General features: G+C 39.0%; 1 protein-coding gene across 1 annotated transcript; it reads left to right on the top strand.

Annotated features, from left to right (window-relative positions):
• The first annotated feature begins 1269 nt into the window (after positions 1-1269).
• Positions 1270-23937, top strand: loxhd1b (lipoxygenase homology PLAT domains 1b). The gene is made up of 42 exons (XM_053325525.1): positions 1270-1403; positions 1896-1976; positions 2552-2736; positions 3036-3134; positions 3210-3358; positions 4374-4497; positions 4951-5060; positions 5204-5344; positions 5440-5575; positions 6161-6321; positions 7882-7968; positions 8284-8419; positions 8500-8654; positions 9427-9587; positions 9695-9771; positions 9883-10079; positions 10645-10837; positions 11390-11550; positions 11655-11765; positions 11865-11973; positions 13181-13332; positions 14296-14429; positions 14568-14710; positions 14890-14994; positions 15073-15201; positions 15280-15444; positions 16100-16281; positions 16360-16476; positions 16677-16839; positions 17324-17478; positions 17556-17765; positions 17884-18010; positions 18493-18701; positions 18933-19118; positions 19223-19350; positions 19436-19553; positions 20313-20490; positions 20837-21022; positions 21864-22034; positions 22181-22313; positions 22553-22708; positions 23457-23937. Exons 1-42 carry the CDS (start codon positions 1270-1272, stop codon positions 23935-23937), a joined length of 6435 nt encoding a protein of 2144 aa, XP_053181500.1.
• Positions 23938-27206: the final 3269 nt, after the last annotated feature.

Here is a 27206-nt window from a genome sequence, read left to right as displayed (position 1 = left end):
ATTCAATAAAAGAGTTAATAATGGATGAACATATTGCATTAGCTTTTCAAAAACGCCTTTAATCTTTCACTTGGAGACAGAAGCGGAGTATTAAGAGTTTAATGGTGGATTAAGAAATTCATTGTTTTTGCCATGAAAGCTAGAAAAAAAAATTGAGTAGCTTTTAATTTATTAATTTATTACTATTAATTTATTTTTTGAATATAAATTCATGTCTTCTGACATTGATAATAATTAATAACCTTCACAAAATGTTCAACCTATAAAGAACATCCTTAAGAATCAACATTTTTTATTAAATAATCTTGATTTAAATTTCCTACACGCTCACACCCCATGCAGGTGTTTTCACTTATGTTGCATAATCAGACCTTTTTGTTAAGACTGATCTCTCTGTGAATCTTCTGTTACATACATACATATGCACTATACTCCTTAAAACCTCAAAACAGTTATGTTAGAGTGCAACAAATTTAGACTTCAACTAGGCCTTTATGGTTCATGTTATAAGACATGAAAAATATCTTCTTGTCTGATATATTTTTTCTAGGGCTGCCCTCTAAAAGTCGCTGAGTCGACACATCAGTTGATAAACCCATTTTGTCCATCGAATCACGACTATTTTTAACCACATTATTATACGCAAAGTAATCTTCTTCAGGCCGATGCATAGTTCTACAATGTCAACTCTGACTCCTTGAAATGACATATCCTCCTTTTCCTTCACTGAAAAATCCAGGCTCTATGAATATACAAATATGCTGTAATTTACCAGCTGGATACAAGATATCTCCATCTTCTCTGGAGGCTTCAAGTTTCCACATCACACTAACTAAAGCTGCATACTGGACCACGATTGGCTCCAAAATAATAATCATAGGTACAGGCGTTAAACTCAAATTTAAGGCGACTCGGCGAGTAGAGTGAAGGTGAATCTAAACCTGCAACTGAAGGAATAAGAAAAAAACACATTTTTTAATTGGAGGAGGACTGAGTGGATGTCTAAACAGCAAGAAGACATGAAAACACCTGTGTGGGTGTGCAGTGCCTTTAATACAAAAAATAAATGCATTTAAGAGATAAAATCATTTGCTGTGCCAAAAAAAAAATCTTTCTGAAGATTTTAAAAAATCAAACTAATTCTCAAAGTGATAGAAGTACAAAAACACACACAGATTATATCTTAACTATATCTGTCTACTACTGCACCTCACTGCTGTCTCTACACACTCTTCTACACAGTAACCATAGTGTCCCTCCTTCCTTATTATGTCATTCAACCCTGCAGTTTATGAAGTGGTAACCATCACTGGTGATGAGAGAGGAGCGGGTACTGATGCCAACGTGTTTGTTAGTCTGTTCGGAGAATATGGAATCACTCCCAAAGTCCATCTGGCGAGCAAGTGAGTTCCTCTCATCATTGCCTGTACTCATTATGTAGTACATTGATTAAATTGTTTCTTTGTCCTGCAGTATTCACATGCCTAAGTTATGAACTGAGCCAGTAAGACTCCATATGTCATTGAATACTTGAACTAAAAGTGTACCCTTTTCTCCACTTTAACAGCACAGAGAAGAGGTATTTATTTCTTGATGCAGTGGGTGGTGATGAAATGTGTGATGTGATTTTGGAGTTGAATTTTGGAACTGTTTGCATACATGGCCCAATTTTTCTGCATGATGTTATCAGATGTTTATAAGATTTTAAGTTTTGTTTTGCACTGGTTGTTAAATGTAGAATAGTTTTTGTGTTTACTTTATGCTCTCGTTTGTTGGATTTTTCTGTTAGGGTTGAATTTAGTGTTGTTAAAGATAATGAAATTCATGTCTGCAGATGTTTCAGAGCATTGTTGATTTTGTCTCGCTTCCAACTTTTTACTCTTTTGTTATTTCAGGAGTCGTACTGCATTTGAGAGAGCCAAAACTGATGTGTTCAGGATTAGAACTCACAATGTTGGATCTTTGAAAAAGATAAGGTACGTGAGAAACAAAGTATTTTCATTATTATAACTAGGTTTTAGTTTGACCTTGACCAGATTTCAGACCAGATAAGAATCATTAAGGCAGGATTTTGTGCTCAGGTTGTGCTGCCTCCATGGCCAAATCTACCGTATGGGCAAACTGGTCAAGTGCCCAGGGGCCCTTGAGCAGAAAGGAGCCCTCTATGACGAGGGATTTTTTTTTTGTCAAGCTCAAAAAAAATGTGGCACAATAATTGACCCATTCTTTTGCTGTTGCTTGTTATTATAGCTGTCTGAAACCTAGTATGTCCAAACCCTACCCAACAGCAATGGAATTGAAAATAAAATAAGACTCATCATTAACCATTTTATTTGTAAATTTGACAGCTGGGCAAGTGATGATTGGTTAACAGGCCACATTGCACTGTGGTTAATTTGTATCAACAAGTGTGTGGGAAAAATACTGCTAGTGGAATGAGCATGAGCTTCACTGCCCAGGGGCCCCTGGGGGTATAATCCAGTCTTGGCTGTCTACCCTGTACTTGTTTTCAAGAAGATTGAGATAGTTTATCTTTCATCTGTTGTTTCAGGATTGAGCATGACAATACAGGTCTGAACCCCAGCTGGTTCCTTGACAGATTGGTGGTGACGGATGTGATCAGGCCTCACCTGAGGTTTTACTTTGCTTGTACCAACTGGTTCAGTAAAGTGGAGGGTGATGGCCTTTATTGCAGGGACCTGCTGGGCAGCATGGACCCCACGGAAATGCCCAAATGTATGTAACACTGATATGAGATTACATAAGTGATTATGCTGTACAAACCCCTGAAGTTAATATTTGTTGCATTATTTAGTGATTAATTAAGTGAGTTGGCCAGAGCAGTGAATTTAAAAAAATGTTTTTTTCATCATTTTTACAGTGGTTGTAAGTGGTGGAAAGTTACTTTTACATTTAATTTTACTTCTACATTTTTACAGTAGGCCTATTGTACTTGGAAATATTATACTTCCTACTGATGTTTTCTGCTTTAAAATGTGTGTTGTTGTTTTTTTAATTTTGTCTTAATTTTCCAGATAATAAATATGTGGTGAGTGTTTTTACTGCTGATGTAAAAGGCAGTGGAACAGATGCTGATGTCTTCATCAATATCTTTGGGGAGTTTGGAGACACAGGTAAGAAGATAGGTTTCCACCTGAATTTAGATCAAGACTATCCCGTATGATATACTAATTGTTCTCTTATTTTAGGGGAAAGGCGACTTGACAACAACAAAAATAATTTTGAAAAAGGCATCGAAGACAAATTCACTATAGAAGCACCAAACTTGGGCAAAGTGAGGAAGATTAACATCGGCCACAATAACAAAGGCTCCTCAGCAGGCTGGTTTGTGGATAAGGTCAAATTGAACACACATCGTCAACAAGGCAACATTTCTTAATGAAGCTATGAGTTTTAGGCCCAAAACTATTCCCATTTTATCAATTCCAAAGACCGATATTTACAGGACAGTCGTTGCTTCATGCATCATGTATAACTTAAGGGTTTTTTTTAATCATCTCTTATCTTCAAACAAAACTCTGTCATTCTGCCTATTTCTGCCTGTGCCGGTACTTAAGACATATGATCCCCTTATTTCCTCTCAGTCCTCTCATCTGAGACCTCATCTGTTCCTCCAACACACACCTGAGTTGTGCACAACTTCGAGATGAGTTCATTCAGAGAATGCACACAAACATAGACATGTCGTTATCCTACCCTGTGTGTAAAGGGAAACCATGCCTCACCAAGGGATTGCCTTACAGCAAACAGACGAATGACTTGAAGGATTTGCTGGTGACTGTAGTGCTGACACCAAAGAACGGCAATGACAACACTAATGAGACATATTGCATTAGCAGTTAACATGTAGGCCTGCTTTGTTGAGAAGTTCATACAAATGTGATCAGCAATGATTTTTGATGATGATAAATTATGCATATGTGTATATGTATATATGTATATGTAATCATTTGGGGGTAAATATTGTCTTGTTTTGGCTTTGGTTTGCTTGTTGTATTTTGTTGTTGCTGAAGCTTATATGATGAAGGCTTATATTCAAATCTCTTACATTTAATTTTGACGCAAAATAACAAACATAATAACTGGAAAAGTTTAAATTAGTTTATATGGTTCATAAATTCATTATCTGTAAATATAGAATTATACATTCAATTTCAGGATAAACAGACTCATAAAAAAGTTAGGCAGTTGAATCAAATAGTGCAGATAATCATCCTCTGTGACGCATCATACTGACCACCTCCGCAACTCAGGGGAAATTGTTTTACTGTAGCTTTTTATAAGTTTAGGCACAATAGATCACATGATGGCTGATTACAATTTGTTCTCTTGTTTTGTTTCTGTGTGTGCAGGTGATCTTGGATGATCTGGGAAATAAAACTGTGTATGAATTTCCAATCAATCGTTGGTTTGCCATTGATGAGGATGATGGAAAAATACAGAGGGACATTTTGGTGGGAGGGAGCCAGCCCACGGGTGAGGGTGAACAAAAACATTTGTTTATAAGCTTGGAAAACACATATAATCATTTCTCAAAAGGAAAAATCTCTTGTATTGTTGTTAAAAAAAATAACAACAACTAGACAAGTAAACAGACAATCTGTTTCTTCCACATTATTTGATTTGAATTCTGGCAGTGGAAATAATTTTCTGCTTGCCTGGTCTGAAAAGTAATCCAGAAATGATTGTAAGCAAATACATTTTCCATTGCCAAGGAACAGATGATTTGTTGTGTCATGTTTGATTTCTAAAAAGATAAATGTGTTTTCTTCCTTGAGTCCCGCTGTGTGATCATTAATTCTCAGGTCAGACTATCAATGTTTTGATCTACTTGATCTGGTCCAGCTCCCTGGGGAGTATAGGTGCTGTGAACCACAGTAACCTGCTGGCAGAGACTCTGATAGCCTGACATGTAACTGTACCCACCAGGTATTGTGTACAACGTCCAGATTGTGACAGGGAACATCCGAGGTGCTGGGACCAACTCCAAAATCCACATCGTGATGCATGGCTCAAAAGGCATAAAAAACAGTGGAAAGGTAACACGAAGACACAAGAAACAGATATAGAACTTCAGTTTTAACTTAAAACAGAATATATGAAGGAATACATACTGAATATCATGCGGATCCAAAGCCACCATTGTTTTTCCTTCAACCTTACCAAAAAATATTTGAACCAGGCGTTTCTGGAAGGAGGACAGTTCGAGCGGGGCCTCACAGACATCTTCAATGTTGAAATCGCTGCACTCCTCAGCCCGCTCAGCAGAGTGACTATTGGACACGACAACGAAGGAGTCAGTGCTGGGTGGTACTGCGAGAAGGTATGACACACACATGCACATACATATGCACACATGATAATAAGGCGATTTACTGTGATATGATTCAACTGAATGCTGCATGGTTGTTTTTGCAGGTGGTGGTGTACTGTCCGTTCACAGGGATCGAGCAGACCTTCCCATGTAGTAAATGGCTGGATGAGAAAGAGGGAGATGGGCTGATAGAGAGAGAGCTCTATGAGATGGTCTCACTCAGGCAAAAGAGACAGAAAAGTAAGCTGAACATTACTAATAATAGCTGAGTGTGGAGTGGCATTAAATCTATTATTTGCCAAAAAATATGAATTAGAACTATCAAAATAGATACAACGTCAATCAAAGTCTTTCTAATCACTCTGCACACAAACATCTCTCTACAATGTGTTTTCCTCTGGTTTTCAAATGTATATAATTTGTGTTTTCTTTGTCTTTAAATTTTGTCCACACAAATTTGGTTCCTCTACTGCATCTTTTCACATTTGTAAAGCTCCATAAATCTCTAGAAATGTATGGTTTAGACTTAAGTTGTTTAGAAAAGATGTTTAGGCAAGCAAATCTCTTTAATCTTCTCCATTGAAGTGTTGTGCGAGTTGTATATATTCACAACTCATACTCCATCTCTGCCTACATTTTCAAAGCCAGTCCAAGAATTCACACAAGGCAGCTCAAATCTACTGCTGCCCACAAATGTGTTAACAAGGGCAAGAGAGAAGCTATATTACATCTCAGTCACAGTAACATATGTGGAAGGTAGTGGGAGACTGATAATCTGATCCAGGACATAATCAACCAAACAACAGATCTTTGTTTTTCCTTCAGAGCACCCCTGGTCTTTGTGGATCTGGACGTCAGATCTGCCCAGTGCAGGAACCGACGCAGGTATCTTCTTCCAGGTGTACGGACAGAATGGCAAGTCGGACGAGATCAAACTTGACAACAAAACAGATAATTTTGAACAGGGACAGGTGGACAGGTTCATGGTAAGTATCCATGAAAATCAGATCAATGTTTTAAACTGCCTGCTTTTTAACCACTTAACGCACGCTGTTCCGTCTACGGAACGGGACGGATGTTAGGAGGTAGCCACAAGTTCTTCTGGATGTTTTAAACACCAACCCTTAAACATATATAGAATGCCGTACATCGTTGGAAAGCTTAGATTGTCCTGATTCATTCAAGACCACTCACGACTTATGTGGTTGCTCACAGCCGTAAAAGTATTAGCGATTAGCTCGGCTAGCCCCTGAGCTAAGTAAGAAAACCTATAATGCTACATACCTTCAAAGTCTTCCCTTTATCCACAACGATCATCTTATGACTCAGCACTTTCTGTACAGCTCGCCAAATATCCATTCTTGTGAAATATGAAATCCGTTTCCATAAAACCGAAATACTTTCCTCAATATGTCCATGTATTTAGTCCAACACGTAACGTAATAACACAAATAACAAACCATATACGGTCCGTTTACGTCATTTCCTGACCTGCACGTCCATCTCAGAGTACACGTGACTAGATGTTTACGACTATGGTTTACGACCGTGAGCCTCTTCTGCTTCTGACGACACCACACACAAGCCAATCGGTGTTTAGGATTAGGCAGTACATGTCTCCAAAGCCAATGAGGACATGTGACCGACAACAATGACGACATGGCTTTGATTGACTGCTGTTCTAGCCTATGGAAATATTCGGTGAAATGAAGTTGATAACCTTTTAGCCAATAGTCAGAGGTTTCCAACGGTATATGACACTGACTAAGCTATTAAGTTTGGCTATCCATAAACAAACTCCAAGCGTAACCGGCGTGCGCCCTGTGCGTAAAAGAGTTGAACCATATCATTACGCACACGGCATTTTGGTACACGGTTGGTTCTTCTTCGACTTAACATAACTTATACCAAAATAAACAGATAGATAGATAGATAGATATGGCCAAACAAAAAAATATGGTTATATGTAATAATAATAATAATAATAATATTAATAATATGGCGTCAGCTTTCATTAGAGACCAAGATTTTGATTGTAGGCAAAGGGTATGTGAAGTTATAGGTGTTTGATTGCGGTTATACAGCTTTGGTGACCAAGTGTCCATTTGGAGTCTCCAAAAAGGACCCGAGGAAAACGCATGGACATACCTGTTGAAAAATAATTCTGAAAAATTCATCTTTTGGTCTTTTGACTCCAAATTTGGACTGCATGAAGCCAAGACATGTGGCTGTGGCCTCATTGTGTCTATATCCTGCTGAGAGGTCCCTGAATGTCTGTACACATGTCATTGTAAAGGCAAACCTATAGGCGAGTAAACAACCCCATCATTGTAACCTCTGCCACTCTTTGTCAGTAAGTCACAGAATCACACAGACACTTTTACAAGAATCCTGAGAGTATTTCCTTTCCAATGATACCAGACACATCTCTGAGTCTCAAACTATGTGGGATCTGTGCTGCTCACAACTTGGGCATGTCGTTTAGGCTAACAGCATAAAAAACAGGGGCGTGTGTTAAGTGGTGTTAACCTGTTGGGATCTTCCAGGTTGAGCTGGCTAATTTGGGGAAACTGACCAAACTCCGTATCTGGCATGAGAAGAGAAATCCTTTTGCAGGATGGCATCTTAGTAAGGTGAGGAAATCTCAAATGTCTAATAAGAGGGCAAATTAAAATCTATTATGCTTACCAGTGTTTCAGTGATATTATAAATTCTACATGTGCTAGTTAAGGATTGATTGCTAAGGGGCTTGAGGATATTAAATAACAGAACAGATATTAAGAGTATCTCAAATTTAAATATTTGAATCAGCAGATGTATCATTTTTTTAATAAATTTGGCCTATAGGGCAAACTAAATGTTTTAGCCTACGTATCCTAAAGTAAAGAAAGAAGGCATCCATTAACATCTCAAATCAAAGCTCTGCAGCATTTCCTTTCTCCACTCAGGCAACTCTGATGAAAACATTAACAAAGGAGAAGTATACATTTCCCTGTGAGCGCTGGCTGGACACAAATGAAGATGACAATGAGGTTGTTAGGGAGTTACCTGCCAACGGAGAACTAATCGCTGAGCCACTGCCTGGTATGTACAAATGTATACATGTTCATTTAATATAAAGAAAAATGTAAAAGTTGAATAAGTAATGTTATTCTTTTCTGCAGTGATAAAGTACAGAGTGACGGTTTGCACTGGTTCCATGGGTGGCAGCGGCACAGATGCGTCCGTTTTTCTCAACCTGATAGGAGACTTAGGGGACACCGGAGACCGAGAGCTGGTCAACTGCAAAAACAACGTCAACAAGTTTGAGAAAGGAAACGTGGGTACATTTAACAGATCACTGTTAGAAACCGAAAACGTCCTTGTTTCATCCTCAGTCATCAGGTTCTAGGTTTCTGGCACAATCCCATCCAATAAATAGGATAATTCTCATTCCTCTCATTTGCATCAGTCTATGATTTGCATATGTTAAAGCTAATCAGTAATCCGTTACCTCTTTATCAACCCAATCAACTGCACCTGTAGCATCTACTTCCATAATCTGGTATTAGTGATTGATAGAATTGGCCCAAACTCTATGATAGCCTGACAGTGTGAAAAACTTTTGTTTGCAATATGAATTTAAGAGCAGGAAATGGTGGCAACCTATTCCATAAAGGGTCATGTGACTGCAGGTTTTCATTCCAACCAAGCAACTCATTTTATCAGCTGATCTCACTCTTCAGACAGTTGATTGGTGCACATATGTGCTTTTGATTGGTTGGGGGGAAAAAACCTGCAGCCAAACGGCCCTTTATGGAATAGGTTCGAAAGGCCTAGGTCTATAAAATGTCAAGAAATGCTGAAAAATGGCGATTACTCTCTCCTTAATTCTAAGGCACAACCTAAAATGTTTTGTTTTGTCCCAACCAACAATCCATAACCCAAAGATATTCAGTTTAATACAAATACTGGAAACATGCAGTAAATAATATGATTTTTCAACAAAGATGTCTTTATGTCAACTAGTCTTCAGCACATATTCTTCTGTTTTACACACATATTACCAGGCTCTTTAAAGTCATGTTTCTTGCTGTTGTCGGTCTTCTCAGTTGGACGAGTTTATAGTCGAGGCTGTAGCCATCGGGCAGATCCGCAGGGTGAGGATTGGACATAACGGGAAAGGTGGAGGCTGTGGCTGGTTTCTGGACAAAGTGATTGTAAGAGAGGAAGGGCAGGCTGAGGCTAACGCTGTCGAGTTCCCCTGTAACAGGTGAGGTTATGCTAAATCTCAGTGTCCAAGTGAATATATGTATAACCGTGGGTGTTTTTGTATCTAAAATATTGGATTAAAGTGTCTTCATTACATGTGCTGTGCAGATGGCTGGACCGCAGCGAGGATGATGGACAGATTGTTAGAGAGTTGGTGCCATTCTCAGATGGGCAACGCCTTTACAGTAAGTTTGAGGAACTGGAGTTTTCTTTTTAACTTTTCCATCTACACTTGTGTAAGCTTATATACAGTAAATCTACATGTGTGTGTGTGTGTGTGTGTGTGTGTGTGTCAGACATTGGCTATCAAATCGCAGTGAAGACAGGTGACATCCCTGGAGGCAGTTCGGACTCCAACGTGTTTGTCAAGCTCTACGGGGAGAAAGGTGACACCAGTAAGATGATGCTGTTGGTCTCTGACAACAACCTGGGGAACTACTTTGAGACGGGTCGCATTGACATCTTCACAGTGGAAACCTTTGATATCGGACAGGTTAGACATCTGGTGGTAATAGTACTTTACTGTGAGAAAAGTATGCAGTCTAAAATGATCAGGTGTCTGTGATTAATATGGCTTTAACGGCAAGTAGCACCAGCAGTTTAACTCATGGTAATAATGAATTAACCACATGATAAATATCAGGCAATTACACTAAAGCAATTATACTGCAGAGGATTAGCAAAATAGTCAGTTGCCTTGATGGGACCTTCATTTTGTACAAGCTCTGTGTGTTAATTAAAAGGTTTTTTCCTGCAGATTTGTTCCCAAGATGAAAAGATTGATAAGTCTATTTTTGTTGAAAGCGAGGATAATAAGTGATCAGAATATTTTCATCCTAGTCCTACTGTGATGCTAAATTAGTCAAAGGAAATGTTCAGAAATTGTATGAAAATGGTGCAGCCTAAAATTCAGCACATACAGGAAATGTTTCAGTCCAGTAATAACAGTAAAAACATTTATAAACCTGTTTCCATCTGACTTTCTCAGTAAACATGTGAAGATTGTCTTGTATTAAACAAAGTTGTGTTTCTCTCTTTATCTTATTTTTGGACTCCAGATCAACCGTATGATGATTGGCCACACCAATGAAGGCATGCGTGCTGGCTGGTTCTTGGACAGCGTTCAGATCATGGTACCAGTCACTGGAAAGCATTACATGTTCCCCAGTCACCGCTGGCTCTGCAGGGATGAAGCTGACGGCAAGACAGAGGTGGAGATCTACCCCAGCGAGATCCTGGACATGGAACAATGTAAACAACACACACACACCTCAAAAAGACATTGGCTTTGTAGACATCTGATATTCGGAAGTTCTAGTAATTGCCTTTGACTGAATCTTCAGAAAAAATCTGTTTCTTTCTGCTCATTTAACAAATAACCCTCAAGACCTCAGTTTTAAACAACAATTTCAGCCATATTGTTCAAAAGAAAATGTGCGTTGTTGTTTTTGTACTAATTTTCTTTCATTATTACTTCCTTGTAAAGGCTATTTGTTCACCACCTTGTAAACTTTGCTCCAAAAAATGACCAAAGTTGAAAAGCCTTTGTAATTGTGGCAATCTGTTTTAAAACAAGATCGATGTATATTGACTGCACACCAGTCCTCCTGTCAAAACCTTCTTTATGTATGTGCATTTTGCAGTTATTTAATGCCCATGCATGCGCGCACACACACACACACACACACACACACACACACACACATATACATATACATACAGTATACATATGCACTGTTAATGTGTGCAGAGTAGACCAAAATAATTTGTCTGTCTATACATTTGTTACTCTGTCTTTTTCAGTAATTAACTATGAGATAACAGTGGTGACTGGAGATGTGATGTTTGCCGGCACAAACGCCAAAGTGTTCATCCAGATCTATGGCGACAAAGGGAAGACAGAGATCATCACACTTGAAAGCAGGTCCAACAACTTTGAGCGGGACACCATAGAAATATTCAAGGTATGAAAACTTGGATTTTAGTGGTTCCAAAAGCAATACTTCAATATTAAAGCATTCAAAACTGAAGCTAACACCACTTACGTCTCCTTCCCGTTGTTCCCCAGAGAGAGGCCAAAGATGTTGGAAAGATCTTCAAGGTCCGCGTAGGTCACAATAACTCAGGGGTCGGAGCTGGCTGGTTCCTGGAGAGTGTTGACGTCAAACATCTAATCTGGGCCCTGATGCCCAAGGAGAAGAAAAAAGAGGATAAGAAAAAGAAGAAGAAAAAGAAGAAAGATGAGGAGGATGAAGATGATGAGGGAGAAGAGATGCAGGAGGTGGTGCTGACTTATCATTTCCCCTGTTCACGCTGGCTGGCCCGGGGAGAGGAGGATGATGAACTGGTGGTTGAGCTGCTGCCTGAGGATGCAGAGGAGTTGGAAGGTAGAAAACCAATATAACTGAGTGTAATGTTGCATTTATTCACAGAAAATGAGTCAGAGAAAGGGAAACATTTGAGTTCATGCTGCATGTTTGGTGTGATTTTACTCCCCTGGGAAATACAGACCCATAACTAAATAGATGTCTGCAGAATGAAAAATGCACCAAAACAATCTCAGTAAAGGAAGTGACAGCGTCTGCAGAATGGTGAATCAATCATTTATGTCTCCAAACATCTGAAACATAATTACATGGCATCATAATAGATCAAATACCAAGCAGAATGTGATGGAGCTGACAGATCATACACAATTTTACTCTTTAACTCAAATCATTGTTGCAGTTAGAATTCTTGAATTATGCCATGAAGCACTGCATCACATTTACATCAATTGTGAAAAAAATCTGGATATATAGTTTAAACAGTAATAAAAACAACAAGAGGCAAAAAACCTACATAAAAATTAAAAATCAAGTCTTGATTCAAGGAAAACCTCCTTGATTAAAATGCAGAAACTTATACTAATTAAGGCTTTTCATTTAGTTACTTTATAGTGGATATAATTAATATTGAGCTTACATAATTAATTAATAAGTCAACTAATTTGCATTTTCAACTATGTAGAGGGTGTATCCAACTTTATTCTGTTGTTTTTCCCATTGAGCAGAATATTCTCTTTAATGCTCGTAGTAATAAAATCTTATGTATTTATATGAATGAATATTTTCTCTGTCTGGCCATTTACATGACTCATTAATCAATGACAAACCAAACAATGCAGCATGTAAAAACCACCATCGTCTCACACTGCAACGCAACAACATCCTCCAACTACAACCTACACATGATGTTTGTGTGAGAAGACCCAGTCCAACAATGGAAATGAAACAGCTATATAACAGAGCCCCACAGGCACAAACATAATATTGCACATTTAAACAAACACAGCTGAAGCAAGACAAAATCTACATTAATGTTGAATTAATTTGATAATTAACACAAGTGTGTGTGTATATATGTAAAGTAGAGTAATTTATTTGTTTAGTAGTATTATCTTCCATATATTTGGTACATGTTTCTACCTTGTACTTAATGTTGATGTAGTCGACATGCATGGTTTGACTTGACACAGTTTCCTGGCTGACATATATATGTATGTCGGACAGGTTAAAGAGGTGTTAGTAATTCATCCCTTGTATTGTCTCACAGTCAACACCTATGAAGTAAGCATCTTCACTGGAGACATGATGGGTGCTGGGACTGACGCCAACGTCTTCATCAATATTTATGGCGAGAACGGAGACACCGGAGAGCGCTATCTCAAGAACTCTGACAACCTCAACAAATTTGAGCGAGGGCAGGTACGACAGGTTAAGCATGGAGATGTTCACCAGTTTGTATATTTTCTTTATGGCTGCACAAATCCCACTGTCTTGGAAGGTTACCCTGCTGGAAATTAACCAGTAGTTAGTCAAAGACTCAGGCACTTCCACGCAACATGAGCCCTGAACTGAGGTGTGGGTGGGAGTGTATTCTGGTAGGATTACAAGCTCTCCACAGGCGAGCCAGCTGTGACTGATCGGAGCAATGACTAGTCCTCTGTGTCATTGAACCTGCCCTACTTTTACTCATTACTTAATTCAAAACCGTGAATTATTAATCTCTATGTTACACCTGGCTCTGTGGGAGCACAAAACTCACGTCCACAGACAATTAGTTTTATTTCTTCCCCTCAGATCAAAAGCAACAATAGCCTATTGTCATTCAGTGAAAGGATTTGCTTCACATACAGAAACAGCCCCAGATACAGTGTTTATTTCCAACAAAAATCAGTAAGCAAGAAAAATCATATTCAAATCAATTGCTTACTGAATGTACAATACTGTTTGAAGGCAAGAGGAAAAAATAACAGATGTTGAGATTGAAAGTTCACTCTTGAACTTGTTGCCAACAGCTGTCCATTCAGTAGCTGCTCTGTAGCTTTTGGTAATATCACACAATGTTTCTCAGCAGACAAAGTTTGTTCAGTTTTAATGATAAGACAAATAAACATGAAACTCCCTCAAAAGTTCCAAAACAGCCTCCAACCAGACCTTGTGGTGAAAAGCATTGTCTGCACTGTGCTTCAGTGGTCTAGTAGTCTCAGGTGACTACCATGTGATTTGTGCAACATCCCCGGTTTGTTTACAGCTGGGGATATATGTTGCATATAATCCCGCATTTCTCTCTCATTGTACATTTCTCTTTTAAACTGTCAAAATGCCCCCCAAAAACACCTTTTTTGTCTGGAACACAGCAGCATCTCAGGTTGATGTATTTTGCAGGAGGATGTTTTCACCGTGACAGCTATCGATTTGGGTCCTCTGAAGAAGTTACGTATCCGTCATGACAAAACACAGTCCTACTCAGCATGGTACTTAGATCGTGTGGAGATAGTGGACACAAAGGATGATACAACGTAGGTGAAATCCACGTACACAGACTGTCTGCATGGACTTCAGTCATTCACTTAACAAATAGAACAATCATTAATTATATAACATATAAATAATATTTTGGATAGAGTGTTGATCACAAGTGTTTCATGGGCCTGCAGGTATTATTACCCTTGTAACCGCTGGCTTGCAGTAGACGAGGACGATGGTCAGATAGCGAGGGAGCTGGTTCCTGTGGACGAGGCCTTCATGAGGAAGGATGAAGACGAGGGGACTGGTGCCACTCTGGGGCTCGAGCAGAAATGTAACATACTTTCAAATCTGGCTCATGTCTTAGTAGAGGGAATAGATAAAAGGGAGCCCTGTTGAAGTATTTATCTGAGTAGTGAAACATGCAGGTGTAGAGGAGAGCAAAGAGGGATCGATGTGTTAGTGTGAAGATGAAAAGAATTAAAGTACTGACTGTTTTAATTAAACTTACAGCTATGTCAACCACGTATACTCTAAAAATAAAAACTGGAGAAAAGAAGTACGCTGGAACCGATGCAAACGTCTTTGCTGTCCTATTTGGTGAAAATGACGACACAGGTAGGATAACTAACTAACTAACTAATAAATAACTAGAAAATAACCAGCCTGAATGTTAACATGTCATGTGACTCACAGGAATCATCAACCTGAAGGCTTGTAAGACCTATAAGAATAAGTTCGAGCAGGGGATGATCAATGAGTTCACTGTGGAGGCGGTGGACTTGGGTGATCTGGAAAAGCTTCGAATAGGCCACGACAACTCAGGTGGGCAAAGACGAGGCTGCGGAAGTCATAAGCAGTAAGCCCAATAGAAAGTGACATATCATGTGACTCTTTTCTCAGGGGGTTCACCTGGTTGGTTCTTGGACTGGGTCGAGATTGACGCCCCCTCACAGGGTCAGAGACTGCGCTTCCCGTGTGGCCGCTGGCTGGACAAAGGAGAGGATGATGGGGAAATAGAGAGGGATCTCTATCCTGCTGATTTACAGACAGAGCTCTACATGCCATGTGAGTGTGCAGCAATGAAATAAGTACTTATATGCACCAGTAAACATAGTAATGAACTAATTATGGAAAATGATAAATTTTATTCAGCTGAAAGTGTGGAAGCATTATTAGTAAAAATGTATGAGGTAATATTTGATGCAGTCTAAATACAAAATCTACAACATTACAGAGACACGCTGCTTACATCATGTATTTCACTCCTTAACCTTCATTCTTGCTCAAGTAAACTCTGCCTTCTACAGCAGATTTTCATCATTGTCTAATTAACCATATTAAATACAAAAATTACATAAAATAAAATAGTCATTGACCACAAAAGCCTACAATCCATAACCAGGCAGTCCACAACGATGATCCATAGGAACCTGTGAGATAAAAAAAAACAAAAAAAAACAGAAACTCTGGGGAAGTACCATGAATGCATACAGATGGAGAGGGAGAGGAGGAGAGATGAGATCAAGTCCCCTGATAGTTTAGGCCTGTCAAGCCTAGCCAGCCCTAACTATAAGCTTTATCAAAAAGGAAAGTTTTGTGTGTCTGCCGCCTGGACCCAAATTGGCATGTTTATGAACAAGGAGAATGATTACAGTGGGCAAAATCCTTTTACATCTTTCATCATACAAACAAATGTCACCTTGTCCTTTTGATTTTCTAGTTGTGCCTTATGAGATAAAGATATTCACCAGTGATGTGTTTGCCGCTGGAACGGACGCCGATGTGTTCATAGTTCTGTACGGCCAGAAGGGCGTCTGCACACAGCAGAAACACCTGTGTGTTAACAAGAGAGAGAGACGGCTGTACTTTGAGAGGGGAGCTGAGGACATGTTTATTGTGGAGGTGGGTGTGTGGATTTGGGCTGTAAATCCTTTAAGACAATATAGGCAGCTCTTTAAACAGTGTGTTGTCTTCTACCAGTTGGAAGACATTGGTGATGTTATAGAGAAGATCAGGATAGGACACGACAACAGGGGCACCAACCCAGGATGGCACCTTGACAGAGTGGAGATCAGACGCCAGCTCAGAAAAGGAAAGGTGATAAAAATCCACTTGAGATAACCTATGAAGACAAGTGCATCATTAGGAGTTTCCTGTCTGTGCCCTCATTAAATTATTACAAGAGGAATAATTTAACACCCTTTGGCTCACACATCTCTTAGAGTCAGATATACTCACTTATATTATTGTTACAAAGGCACTGCTGGGCTCATGGATTTGTCTGTGTATAATGACAGGGTTCAGAGACAACCATTTTCCCATGTGAGTGCTGGCTCGCCAAATCTGAAGATGATGGGGAGACAGAGAGAGAGCTGGTCCCCTCTGATATCATCACAGAGAAACTGCTCAGGGATGGGAAGCTGAAGCGGACTGAAACAGAGGTGGAGGATGCTTTGGAAAGTAGGTTTACCCTGATTGCAATGTGGATCCTGGCCAACGAAATTCTGAAGGGACTCATTAATGTATGGGCAGCACTATGCTCATAGTTTTACACAGACAACTGTTTTGTTATGTTTTCCAATCTTTAAATTGGCAAGTTAAGTTACATCATAGATCTGAAAGGATTAGTTTATTAATGGAATCAATGATCGACAGAAAATAAATTCAGAGCTATTTTGCTAATAATTAGATTTAGTTAGTTTTAAGTCGTCCTGTTGGACTCTAAGGACTGTGGTGGACATTTTTACCAACTTTTTGACATGAACAGACAGGTCAGTTATTCAGTTGACTAAATAATCAGCAGATTAATCAACATTGATAATCATTAGTTGCAGCCCTGTTGCATATTGTGGCTATAACCATATTCAAATGTAAAAACAAATCTCTGGGGGGAAGAAGAAGTCATGAATTATGTATTAACACACATAAATATTGTCCTTCACAGCTCACACGTACAAGGTGTCTGTGCGGACAGGTGATATGTACGGAGCAGGAACTGATGCCAACATCTTTCTCACCATCTACGGAGACCTTGGAGACACTGGAGAGCGAAAACTCACCAAATCTGAGAACAGCAAGAACAAATTTGAGAGAGGAGCGGTATGTGGTGTGGTGATGTCACACGCTGTTTGTGACTAAATGGTTTCACAGTGTGTTATATTGTCTCTGCCTCTCAGGTGGACAAGTTCACCATTGAGGCTGTGGACCTGGGCCAAGTGTATAAGATATGTATCCGTCACGACAACTCCATGATGGGAGCCGACTGGTACCTTGACCAGGTGGAGGTGTTGGATGTGGAAACAGAGGAGGTGTACATGTTCCTGTGTGAGCGCTGGCTGTCAACGAAGAAAGAAGACAAACGCATAAAGAGGACTTTCTTTGTCAAGGTTTGTTAAATTTGGGTTATGGTAAGAAATGGCAGCTATCATAAAACTTTATTCTTCTTGTTTAATTTCTTACAAGATGGAAATGTTTCAATTATTTGTCTTTATGTGTCTGGTTTAGGACTATGAGGGTGAAAGACACACTGACCCAAATTCAAAGAAGATTGCTCAGGCCAAACTGGGGCTGGACAGAAATGCCAACAAGAAGAAAAAGAAGAAAAAGGTGGCAGTGGTGGAAGAAGGTCCAAGTAAGGCCCAAAAACCATTCTTGTTTCAGGTGGAGTGTGGTAGTTATAGTAGTTTTGTTGACAGCTAGACATCATTTTGTGCAGTGGTTTTAAACCATTTTGACTTGTGACCACAAAAGAAGCAATGACTACTTACAAACTAGAAGAGATTTTCTCTCTTTTTTTCCATTTGAACAATTTTTAGAACCATAAAGAAATAGGACTACACTGTATTTAACAAAAAAATAGAGCAAAGGTTCAAGGACATTTTGGTTATAGTTATACTGGAACGATGTGAAACCACTTGAAAACACAATTCATTCATTTAAGGTCATTTAAGGTGGCAAATAAAATCTAAATGTTCTGCATGCATAAAATCATGAGTAAAAGCACACATTTAAATGACCAAAAGCTAAATATAGTGTATGGCTATTCATTTTAAAATGTGCTGAAATCAAATCAAATACCCTGTTTACCCTTTAACCTTTTCATCTCCTTCACAGTCATCCCTTATCACTTCACTTTGTCCACGGGGATTGACCGCGATGCAAACACCACCGCCAGGGTCTATGTCATAATCATTGGTCCCAGTGAAGTTGAGACAGAACGATTATGGCTGGACCCACCGGAGGGAAAGAAATCCTTCACAGCTGGCACCATGGACCATTTTGTGTGTTATGGAACTGACGTAGCAGAGATCAAGCGTGTGGAAGTGAGAATCTGGGACTGTGTCTGTTGCTAAATCTGTGAAACTGTCTCCCTTTCTGCTGCCTCTTCAGATGCACTGATTTTAAAAATTTGAATAAAGTCATTCTAGCTCAGAAATAATTCATTCTAGCAGTGCCTTCTGGTACCTAGATCAAACAAAATCAAATGATATATCAATTCCCAGCTCTACCTTCCCCCCCTCTTTCTCATTCTCCTCTCTCCATCTCTTTCTCAGCTCGGCCATAACGGTGTCACACCAGAGAGCTGCTGGTTGGTGGATGAGCTGTCGGTTGCCGTGCCAACCAAAGGTATCAAGTACATCTTTCCATGTAAGTGCTGGCTGGCTAAAGACAGGGGAGATGGTCTGACTGCCAGACTGTTCAATGTGTTGGACTCCAGTACGATCAACATTATCCGCAAAGTGAGTCACAGCACCGAAAATATGAAACCTTGGAAAACATTCAGTTAATGTGTTACATAAAAACTGAATTGATTTGCACTGTATCTGTATTATTTATGTTGTAGGTTGTTTATTCGGCCACAGTAGTCACAGGTGACACTCAGTCTGCAGGTACCGATACCAACATTTTCCTGACGGTGTTCGGAGCCAATGGGAGCACAGAGGAAATGCTGCTGCCCAAAAATGAGGACAGGTCAGTCGTCCGATGACTCCCAAATTGCACTGATTACTTTTTATTAAGACAACATCTCTTACAATCATAAATTGCTCCTGTGTAGGTTTGAAAGAGGCCAAGAGGACACATTCAGTCTGGAGATAGATGACATTGCTCCTCTGAAGAAGATCAGAGTTCGGATAGATGGAACTGGGAGTCGTCCCGACTGGTTTCTGGACAGGGTAACATAAAGACTACTAGGGAAACTATATATGGGGCCACAACTTTTGGTAATACTTAGCAAAAACTGTACGTAATGAAGTGTGATAAAACCATTTTCTGTGGCAGTTAACCTACAAATTAAGTGAAACACCAGCGATATCAACTGTGAAATTTTCCTCTTAAATTTAGATTATTACAGCTTGTTAAAACATTGGTAATTATGTAAAATTGCTCTTTTTGCAATTTGAAAATAGCTCTGTTTCTCTGCACATTACAGCCACCTGTAGATAAGTGGAATAATGTAAAATGATTCATAGGACTGTGTATCGGGTCATTCACGTGCATATACGTCTTAGTGTGCATGCAAGAGGCAAACACAACGTGGACACATGCTCAAAATGCCAAAATAAATACTTTTAAAAAACTTGACAGCAATATGTCTTCCCAGAAATCATGACCCAGTTTCACAAGATAAGCCACAGACCTTGTTGTGGGCAGCTTCATGTAGGAACTATTTTCTTTCTACCGAACCACACCCACCCACCATCTCACCACACCGAAAGAAGCAAAGTTTTTCAAATGTATTTTTTGGCGCTTTGAGCACCACAAGCCGAGCAACATCCAATTCCTTTGTATTGGAAAGAATGCAGATATTTCTATGACCAAAACTCAGCAACTCACTCCAAAATAATCTAGATGGATAAATAGCACTACAGGTAAAAGGGAAAATATGTATATTTGATTGATTGTGTATTAATCGTCTCAATATATGCTCTCAGATCCTGATGCGCAACCTGACCACAGAGGACATGTATCTGTTCACCTATGAGAACTGGCTGTCCAAGACCAAAGGGCCAAAGAGGACCAAAGTGTGCGAGCTGGCAGCTGTAGTAGATGAGGAGGACATGGTGGAAAAAACAACTTACATCATCCAAGTCCAGACCAGTGATGTTGCATGTGCGTCACATGAGTTTTTTACAGTATAGTCATGTGACAGTTTCTGCCTCGGCTACTAAGGGATACACTCAAGGATCAATTTAGTCTGGGAAAAAAAGAGAATAATATGTTTCTGCTTTGTTGCACAGATTTCTCTTGTATCCCTTATGTCTAAAACAAAGAACATTAAACAGCCTCTTTGGACATTTCACATATTCAAACATACTTATAAATGAGGCACAAAATGCATCTATTACTAAACTCTAGGTTTGTTTAAATAGAACAATTATATCACTACTGATTGATATATCCATTTTTTCTCTACTAAAGTTCTCTTTTCATTATTTAACTGCCTCGGATGTTGCAGGTGCTGGCACTGATGCCAATGTGTATGTGATGGTGTTCGGGCAGTACGGGGATACTGGGACACTGCCTCTGAAGGAGAGCACCAACAGGAACAAGTTTGAGCGTAAAATGAAAGATGTGTTCAGATTCCCCGACATGCTCAGTGTGGGCGAGCTGGCCAAAGTCAGAGTCTGGCATGATAATAAAGGTGAGGGGCGGGCTGCAGGGCTGGTATCAGAGCAAATTTACTTTTGATTCCTAAAATAGCAGAATTAAAATGACTTTGATGATCAGACTGATGGTGACAATTTGGCTTTTTATCATATATCTTGAGCTTGTTTGTGTGGTTTTGTCCACTCAAACACAATGTTGTAATATCAGGGAGAATCATTGCATTAATTATTTTCATTATCGATTAATCTGTTGATGAATTTCTTGATTAATCAATGAGTTGTGTGTTCACTGTTTCAAAAAGCCCAAGATTACATCCTCAAATGTGTTTTGTGCTGATCAACAGTCCACAATTTTGATTTTTCTTTTCCTCACAGAATGACTTCAAACTATTAATCAGTTATCAAAATAGTTGGCACTTCATTTTATGGTTGGCAGTTAATCGATTTACCAACTAATGATTGCAGGGTTACATTGTACTCATAATTTTGATGCTTCTGTTGTCAGATTGTTTCTAATTAAATCTAGCACGGACCAAATTGAATTTGAATCTACTTCCTGTACTTAAATTAAATTCTGAATCACTCAATATCAAAATTTTGTACTCTGTAAACTACCTGCATTTTTTGAATGAATAAGGGATTTGTATATCAAATCAAAATCTAATCTTTTTGTTAGATTAACATTGAGATGTAGACAGGAGCTGCTCAACCAGTTTGATATACATATGCATCTTTGCATTTGAGAGCTTGTTGCAGGCTGATGCACACAGAATATTTTTTATCATCAGTGTTTAAAAGGGGAAACAGAACAACACACATCATGTGTGTACACAAGCAATAAAACAATGATGGAATTCCTCACTTATGTTATAACAGGCCCAGGTCCAGGTTGGCACCTGGAGTACATTGATGTAAAAGATGAGGCCATGGACCAGACCTTCAGGTTCCCCTGTGACCGTTGGTTGGCTAAAAATGAAGACGACGGGCAGATCATGAGGGAGCTGGCCTGTGCCAACAATGACTCCATAGACCTCAGTGACAAAACCAGTTAGTAAATATGAAAGTCTGTGAGCATAATTACAAGCTCTATAATTGTCGCAGATGAACAACAATAGTTGCTTGCAGCTAATTACAACCATTTGCCAGATGTGAAATTACAATAACGCTACTATATCTGTCTCTGCATTGCACAGAATATGAAATTGCCACAACAACTGCTAACACAGATGATGCCTCCACCACTGAAAATGCCTGGATTGTGTTGGAAGGAAGGAAAGCCCGTTCTAAGGAGTTTGTTCTGGAGAATAGGAAAAATAAGTTCTTATGGTAAGTCTTCAAAGAGAATCTAGGTGGCTCGGTTGATGGCCTGACATCGTCTCTTTCACGATGTCTGTTTCTTTTATCTTGTAGCGTCACTTTCTGTTCTCCAAGTCTATGTTCTCAGGAGAGTGAATCCCATGAGACTCACAAAAGGAAAAAATATCTGGCAGACGAGTGAATTTACTTGTTCACTGTTCAATACATACAAACTCTGCTAGTGGTTGTAACTTTTTGTCCTTCCACAGCGGTGCCACTGACACGTTTGAGTTTTCGTCCAAGCACGTGGGAGAGATTGCTGGCATCTGCCTCGGCCACATAACCAAAGACGGCAAGAAGGTGAAGAATGAAGCTTTCTGGCACATCATGGAGGTGGTGGTGACAGAGAAGGAGCTGGGAAACAAGTGAGTGACAATTTCACACAGCCTACATTATGTTAAGGCCTTTTCACATGTGCAGTCTATGTTCAGGAACATTTCCTGCATGGGTTCATGTGCAAATGGGAGAAAGGATTCAGGGAAATCTGTACCACCAGTTTCCCACCTCAAGACCCAGTAACATTTCAGGAAAAATGAAATGTTACTACTCTAGGAATGAACGCAGTAACCATATCTATGGCAGTAACATTGCAGGGACAAGCACATTAAGGGTTAAGTGCGTCTGACAAAAAAGGAGCAAATCACAATACTCCATTGATGATGTATTTGAATCTGCAACTTGCATACGGTTGCCTTGCCAGTGCTTTCACGGGTTATTTAACTCACAAACAAGAACACCAGACTGGACAAAAACAGTTTGTCATCTGAAAATAATAAAGGATGCTTTCCACTATTTACATGTACATCCAGCTTTGCCTGGTCTTCGTCTTTGTCTTTGTCTTTATCTTTGTTTTCGTCTCCTTCTTCTTCTTCTTCTGTTGAGTTGCATTACTGACATCTGCTTAACTGTCCTATGTCCCATCTACTCCAGCATTACCATAGTGTGTGTGAAAAGGCACAAGATGGAAATGTTCATGAATGTGGCTGCATGTGTGAATAGTGAAAACCACCATCGGTTATTCCAGTAATTTACCAGGAACTATGTGTGAAAGAGGTTCTATATATAATGTCATGTTAGTGGTGTTGATATGACTTGCCTTCCCCTCATGTTTAGGTATTTCTTCCACTGCGATGCACAAATTCCTCTAGCAGCCAAGAAGGACCAGTTCCTGACATTTGAGTGCTACAAGTCCATCGAGAGCTTTGCGAGCAAAGTCCGCAACCTGGTGCCTGTCAAGTATGAAATTATCGTCATCACAGGGGATGTCAAAGGGGCCGGCACAGACGCCAACGTTTTCATCACCATCTATGGCGTCAATGGTGACTCAGGGAAACGTCATCTGCGGCAGAAGTTCCGTAACCTTTTTGAACGTGGGCGAGCGGACTGCTTTGTTCTGGAGATGCTGGACCTCGGGGAGTTGCTGAGGATCAAAGTGGAGCACGACAACAGCAACTCCAGCTGCGGGTGGTATTTAGAGTGTATCGAAGTGACCAACACAGCCAACTCAGTCACAACCATTTTCCAGTGTGGAAAGTGGCTGGACACTAGTAAGGCAGATGGGCAGATTCAGCGAGTGCTCTACCCGAGATATTAGGAGCAGGATGCATGAAACAAAGAGCAGGTCAACCTTTCCTTTAGAGAGATTTTTGTCACCTTTTTTTACAGCATGTTAGTTGAGCTTTGTGAGAAAATAGATCTGAATGTAACTTTATGTCAAGTTGAAAGAAGTTTTTTTAAGTTCATGCCAACTGCTTTGGTTGCCCCTCTTCTAATTTAATTTTAAAAAAGCAATTTGCATCATCCTATACATGTGAAAAAACAAACTTCCACAGGTGTAGAAATAACCCAAAGTAAATAATCCAACACAACAAATATTTAGGGCCCCCATTTTAACGATCTATAGCGCATGGCGTGAAGCTCGTGGCACAAGTGCCTTTTGGGCGTATCCAAATCCACTTTTGCTATTTTAACGGCGGAAAAATGGTCACTGCACCAGGCACATGGTCTAATAGGTCCATGTGGTCCTTTTATTAGTAATGTTTTGCAATGTTTGAGTGCTGCTGCGTGCCCGTGTGTGTGTAACAGGTACAGTGTCTGCGCGGGAAAAGGGGAAAATTGGACTCTTGATGATGCGCCCCTTAACTGCGCCAAGGGAAACTAACAAAGACACATGCGCCACGCCCGCCATCCGCTGTGCGCCAACCGCAAGATGGGGCCCTTAGTCTTTACTTCATTGCACACATCATGTTGCACTCTGCTTAGTGTCAATCACTTGACACCCTCAGGATAAAAAAGGAAGCCAGAAAACATTTTAAAAAACATGTCACTTAGCAAACATTTTCACTGGAGACATTTGTTTTTGTTGCTACTTTTGAGCAGTTTTCTTTTTTAAGTATTTGTACTTTAGAAAGCATGCACTGGAAAATGACAGAGAAATGTAAAACAGACAAATACGCATTAGTATTAGTGTTTTAATGACTTGAAATTTCACTGCTATTCTCTAATGTATTCCCACATTGTTTGAACATGAATTTGGGACAAAAATATTAAAATTTTATATTGTTACTTGACATATTTACATGTTCTTTCTGGAGAATGAATGACAGCTTATTAAGTTTATTTAATAATAAATTTATAATTTCCAAGCTTCCAAGAATTTCAAGTGTACAGGATTTGTTTAGGAATAGATTGATTGATGATACATATACTGTATATCTGCAATAAGCTAATGCCAGCCAAAATACGTAATTTTTTTTCTATAGTCAAGTAAATTCTTATTTGTAAAGTCAGTCATCATAATTTTCCTCCAGGGGGCCTTACAATCTGTACAGCTGTACATCATCCTCAATTCTTAGACCCTTCATTCAGATAAGGAAAAATGACCTTTAAAAAATGGAAGAAACTTCAGGAAAAGCAGATAGATGATGTGCGTACAGAACAGGAGAGTAAATAAATGCAGCAGGCACCAAATTAACCCATTAATACATTAGATTTGTTCTCAGCATTTTAGGCAGTTTATTTGAAAAACACATACAAAAAGATCATATACAAGACAATAAATAAAAAAGAGACAGAACAGTTTGGGTTAAGCTATGCAACTTTTTGCATCATCATTAGTAATAAATACAGTACAAAATCCACCCAAAGTGAATCTAAAGATTTTCCACAATATTCACTGATCATGTTATTCTTCATTATGATTTAGCTATTGCTTTCATATTATTGATACATACTTCTACTTTTCTATAAAATACTCAAGATCATAAAACATTGCGCGGTTACAGCAAAACAGCAGTGTGTTGTACAAAGATGGCCACTTCCCTTTTTCACTGGCAGGTTAATAATCAACATTTTTTCAGCAGCAAAGAAACATCTGAAATATTCAAGAAGGTACAGCATCATATTAAACACATCTACAGAGCTACTCCCACATACACATAGGAAAACCTGAGAAGGACATGCATTAAAAAGCTTGTGCTTTAAGTTCTACTGTTCATTCCGGTTCATGAGCTTGAGTTAATACTATGGCTACTGTCCAGTTCGCTCTGGAGTAATGGGGTACACTGTGGAGGACATGGGGTAAGGCCAGTGAGAGCACGAAATGAAATAATAATAATAATCATAATCATAATAATAATAATAGTAAGACCAGCCAGCTTCATTCCAATCCATGTTATAATAATTTGCAGGATTAGTAGAGTATTAATAAGAAATGCACACCGAAAACGTAGTTAGCTTATACCCAGGTGTAAAACACGCTATCTATATTGTATAACCACAGTACACCAGAAATTTGCTCAATAAGATCAATGGCTCAAGTTAGCATGTTAGATACTTCCCAAAATCCCACACAAAGCAATTGCCAGCAATACATAAGAACAAATAATACCGCTCATTATGTGGGTCCTAAAGTAATAAGCACTAAATTGAGATCCAGATATGATGGAATATCATGAACATGGTCAATTCAAAACAAAAAATATATATAAAATTAAATATGACTGATTATGAGAAATAAAGCAGTATCGTAATGTAACAAAAGCGGGCTAATTGTACTAAGACAAAAAAACAGGGTTGTGCCCCGTCGTCAACTTTGGACCAAAGCAGGGATTGTATGTAAAAGAAACAAAAAATTTTAAAAAAAGTTGAAAAGATAAACTCAAGAGATGAAAATGAATGGAATGTAATCCAGATCAACAGCACCATGCTGGCTAGAAAACGTGTTGGGAATATAACCCCAGTCAATTTTTCAACAAGTTTCTTTTTTTCTCCTCTGAAAAAGAAAACACAGACGGCATGCAAAAGCATCCCCACCGACCAATGCATAATGAGGTATTCTTTTTTTTAATATTTTGTGTTATTTTAAATAAATATATTGATTAAATTGCAAAGTTATGAGATAGAGACATTAAATATTCCACCACAATAGCTAGCTAGCTACAGTTAGTAATAAATAATGATTGTTAAATACTTAAGGCATCTTTAATCACAGCATTCTATGTGAACTAGCAAACCTCCATTTTCATCCATCTGTAGTTTTTTGGATGGAGGTTTCATACATAAAGAGAAAATAAAAAACGCAACACAAACAGTCAAGTTACCCTCCAATAATACACAAAGAAGCATGAAAATACGTGGAACTGAATAGAAACACAAAATCTAGGACAAGAAGAACCCACACCACCAAACCAAAAACTCAGGCAACTCCATATTATAGTGCATTTACAAAACACAAGCTACATTAGAACAACAATAAATATGTTTTTGCAGCATTGCAGCTTTTTCTTCACTATGGTTAAAAATGGACAAGGACTCGGCATATTAGTACCATGTCCAAATTGGCATGTGAGCTAAAAAAAAAAA

This window comes from Scomber japonicus, chromosome 9, assembly GCF_027409825.1.
Source record: "Scomber japonicus isolate fScoJap1 chromosome 9, fScoJap1.pri, whole genome shotgun sequence".
Lineage (NCBI taxonomy): Eukaryota > Metazoa > Chordata > Actinopteri > Scombriformes > Scombridae > Scomber > Scomber japonicus.
The sequence above is the reverse complement of the archived record's forward strand: the minus strand, read 5'-3'. Positions and strand labels throughout refer to the sequence as shown.

What these genes read in the sequence shown, in the direction of transcription:
- loxhd1b (XM_053325525.1), top strand. Translation starts at nt 1,270, where the DNA reads ATGTCATTCAACCCTGCAGTTTATGAAGTGGTAACCATCACTGGTGAT. An exon ending in GACAGAGCTCTACATGCCAT is followed by an intron (nt 15,445 to 16,099) that starts GTGAGTGTGCAG and finishes TTGATTTTCTAG; the next exon opens with TTGTGCCTTATGAGATAAAG. An exon ending in AGTGGTGGAAGAAGGTCCAA is followed by an intron (nt 18,011 to 18,492) that starts GTAAGGCCCAAA and finishes TCTCCTTCACAG; the next exon opens with TCATCCCTTATCACTTCACT.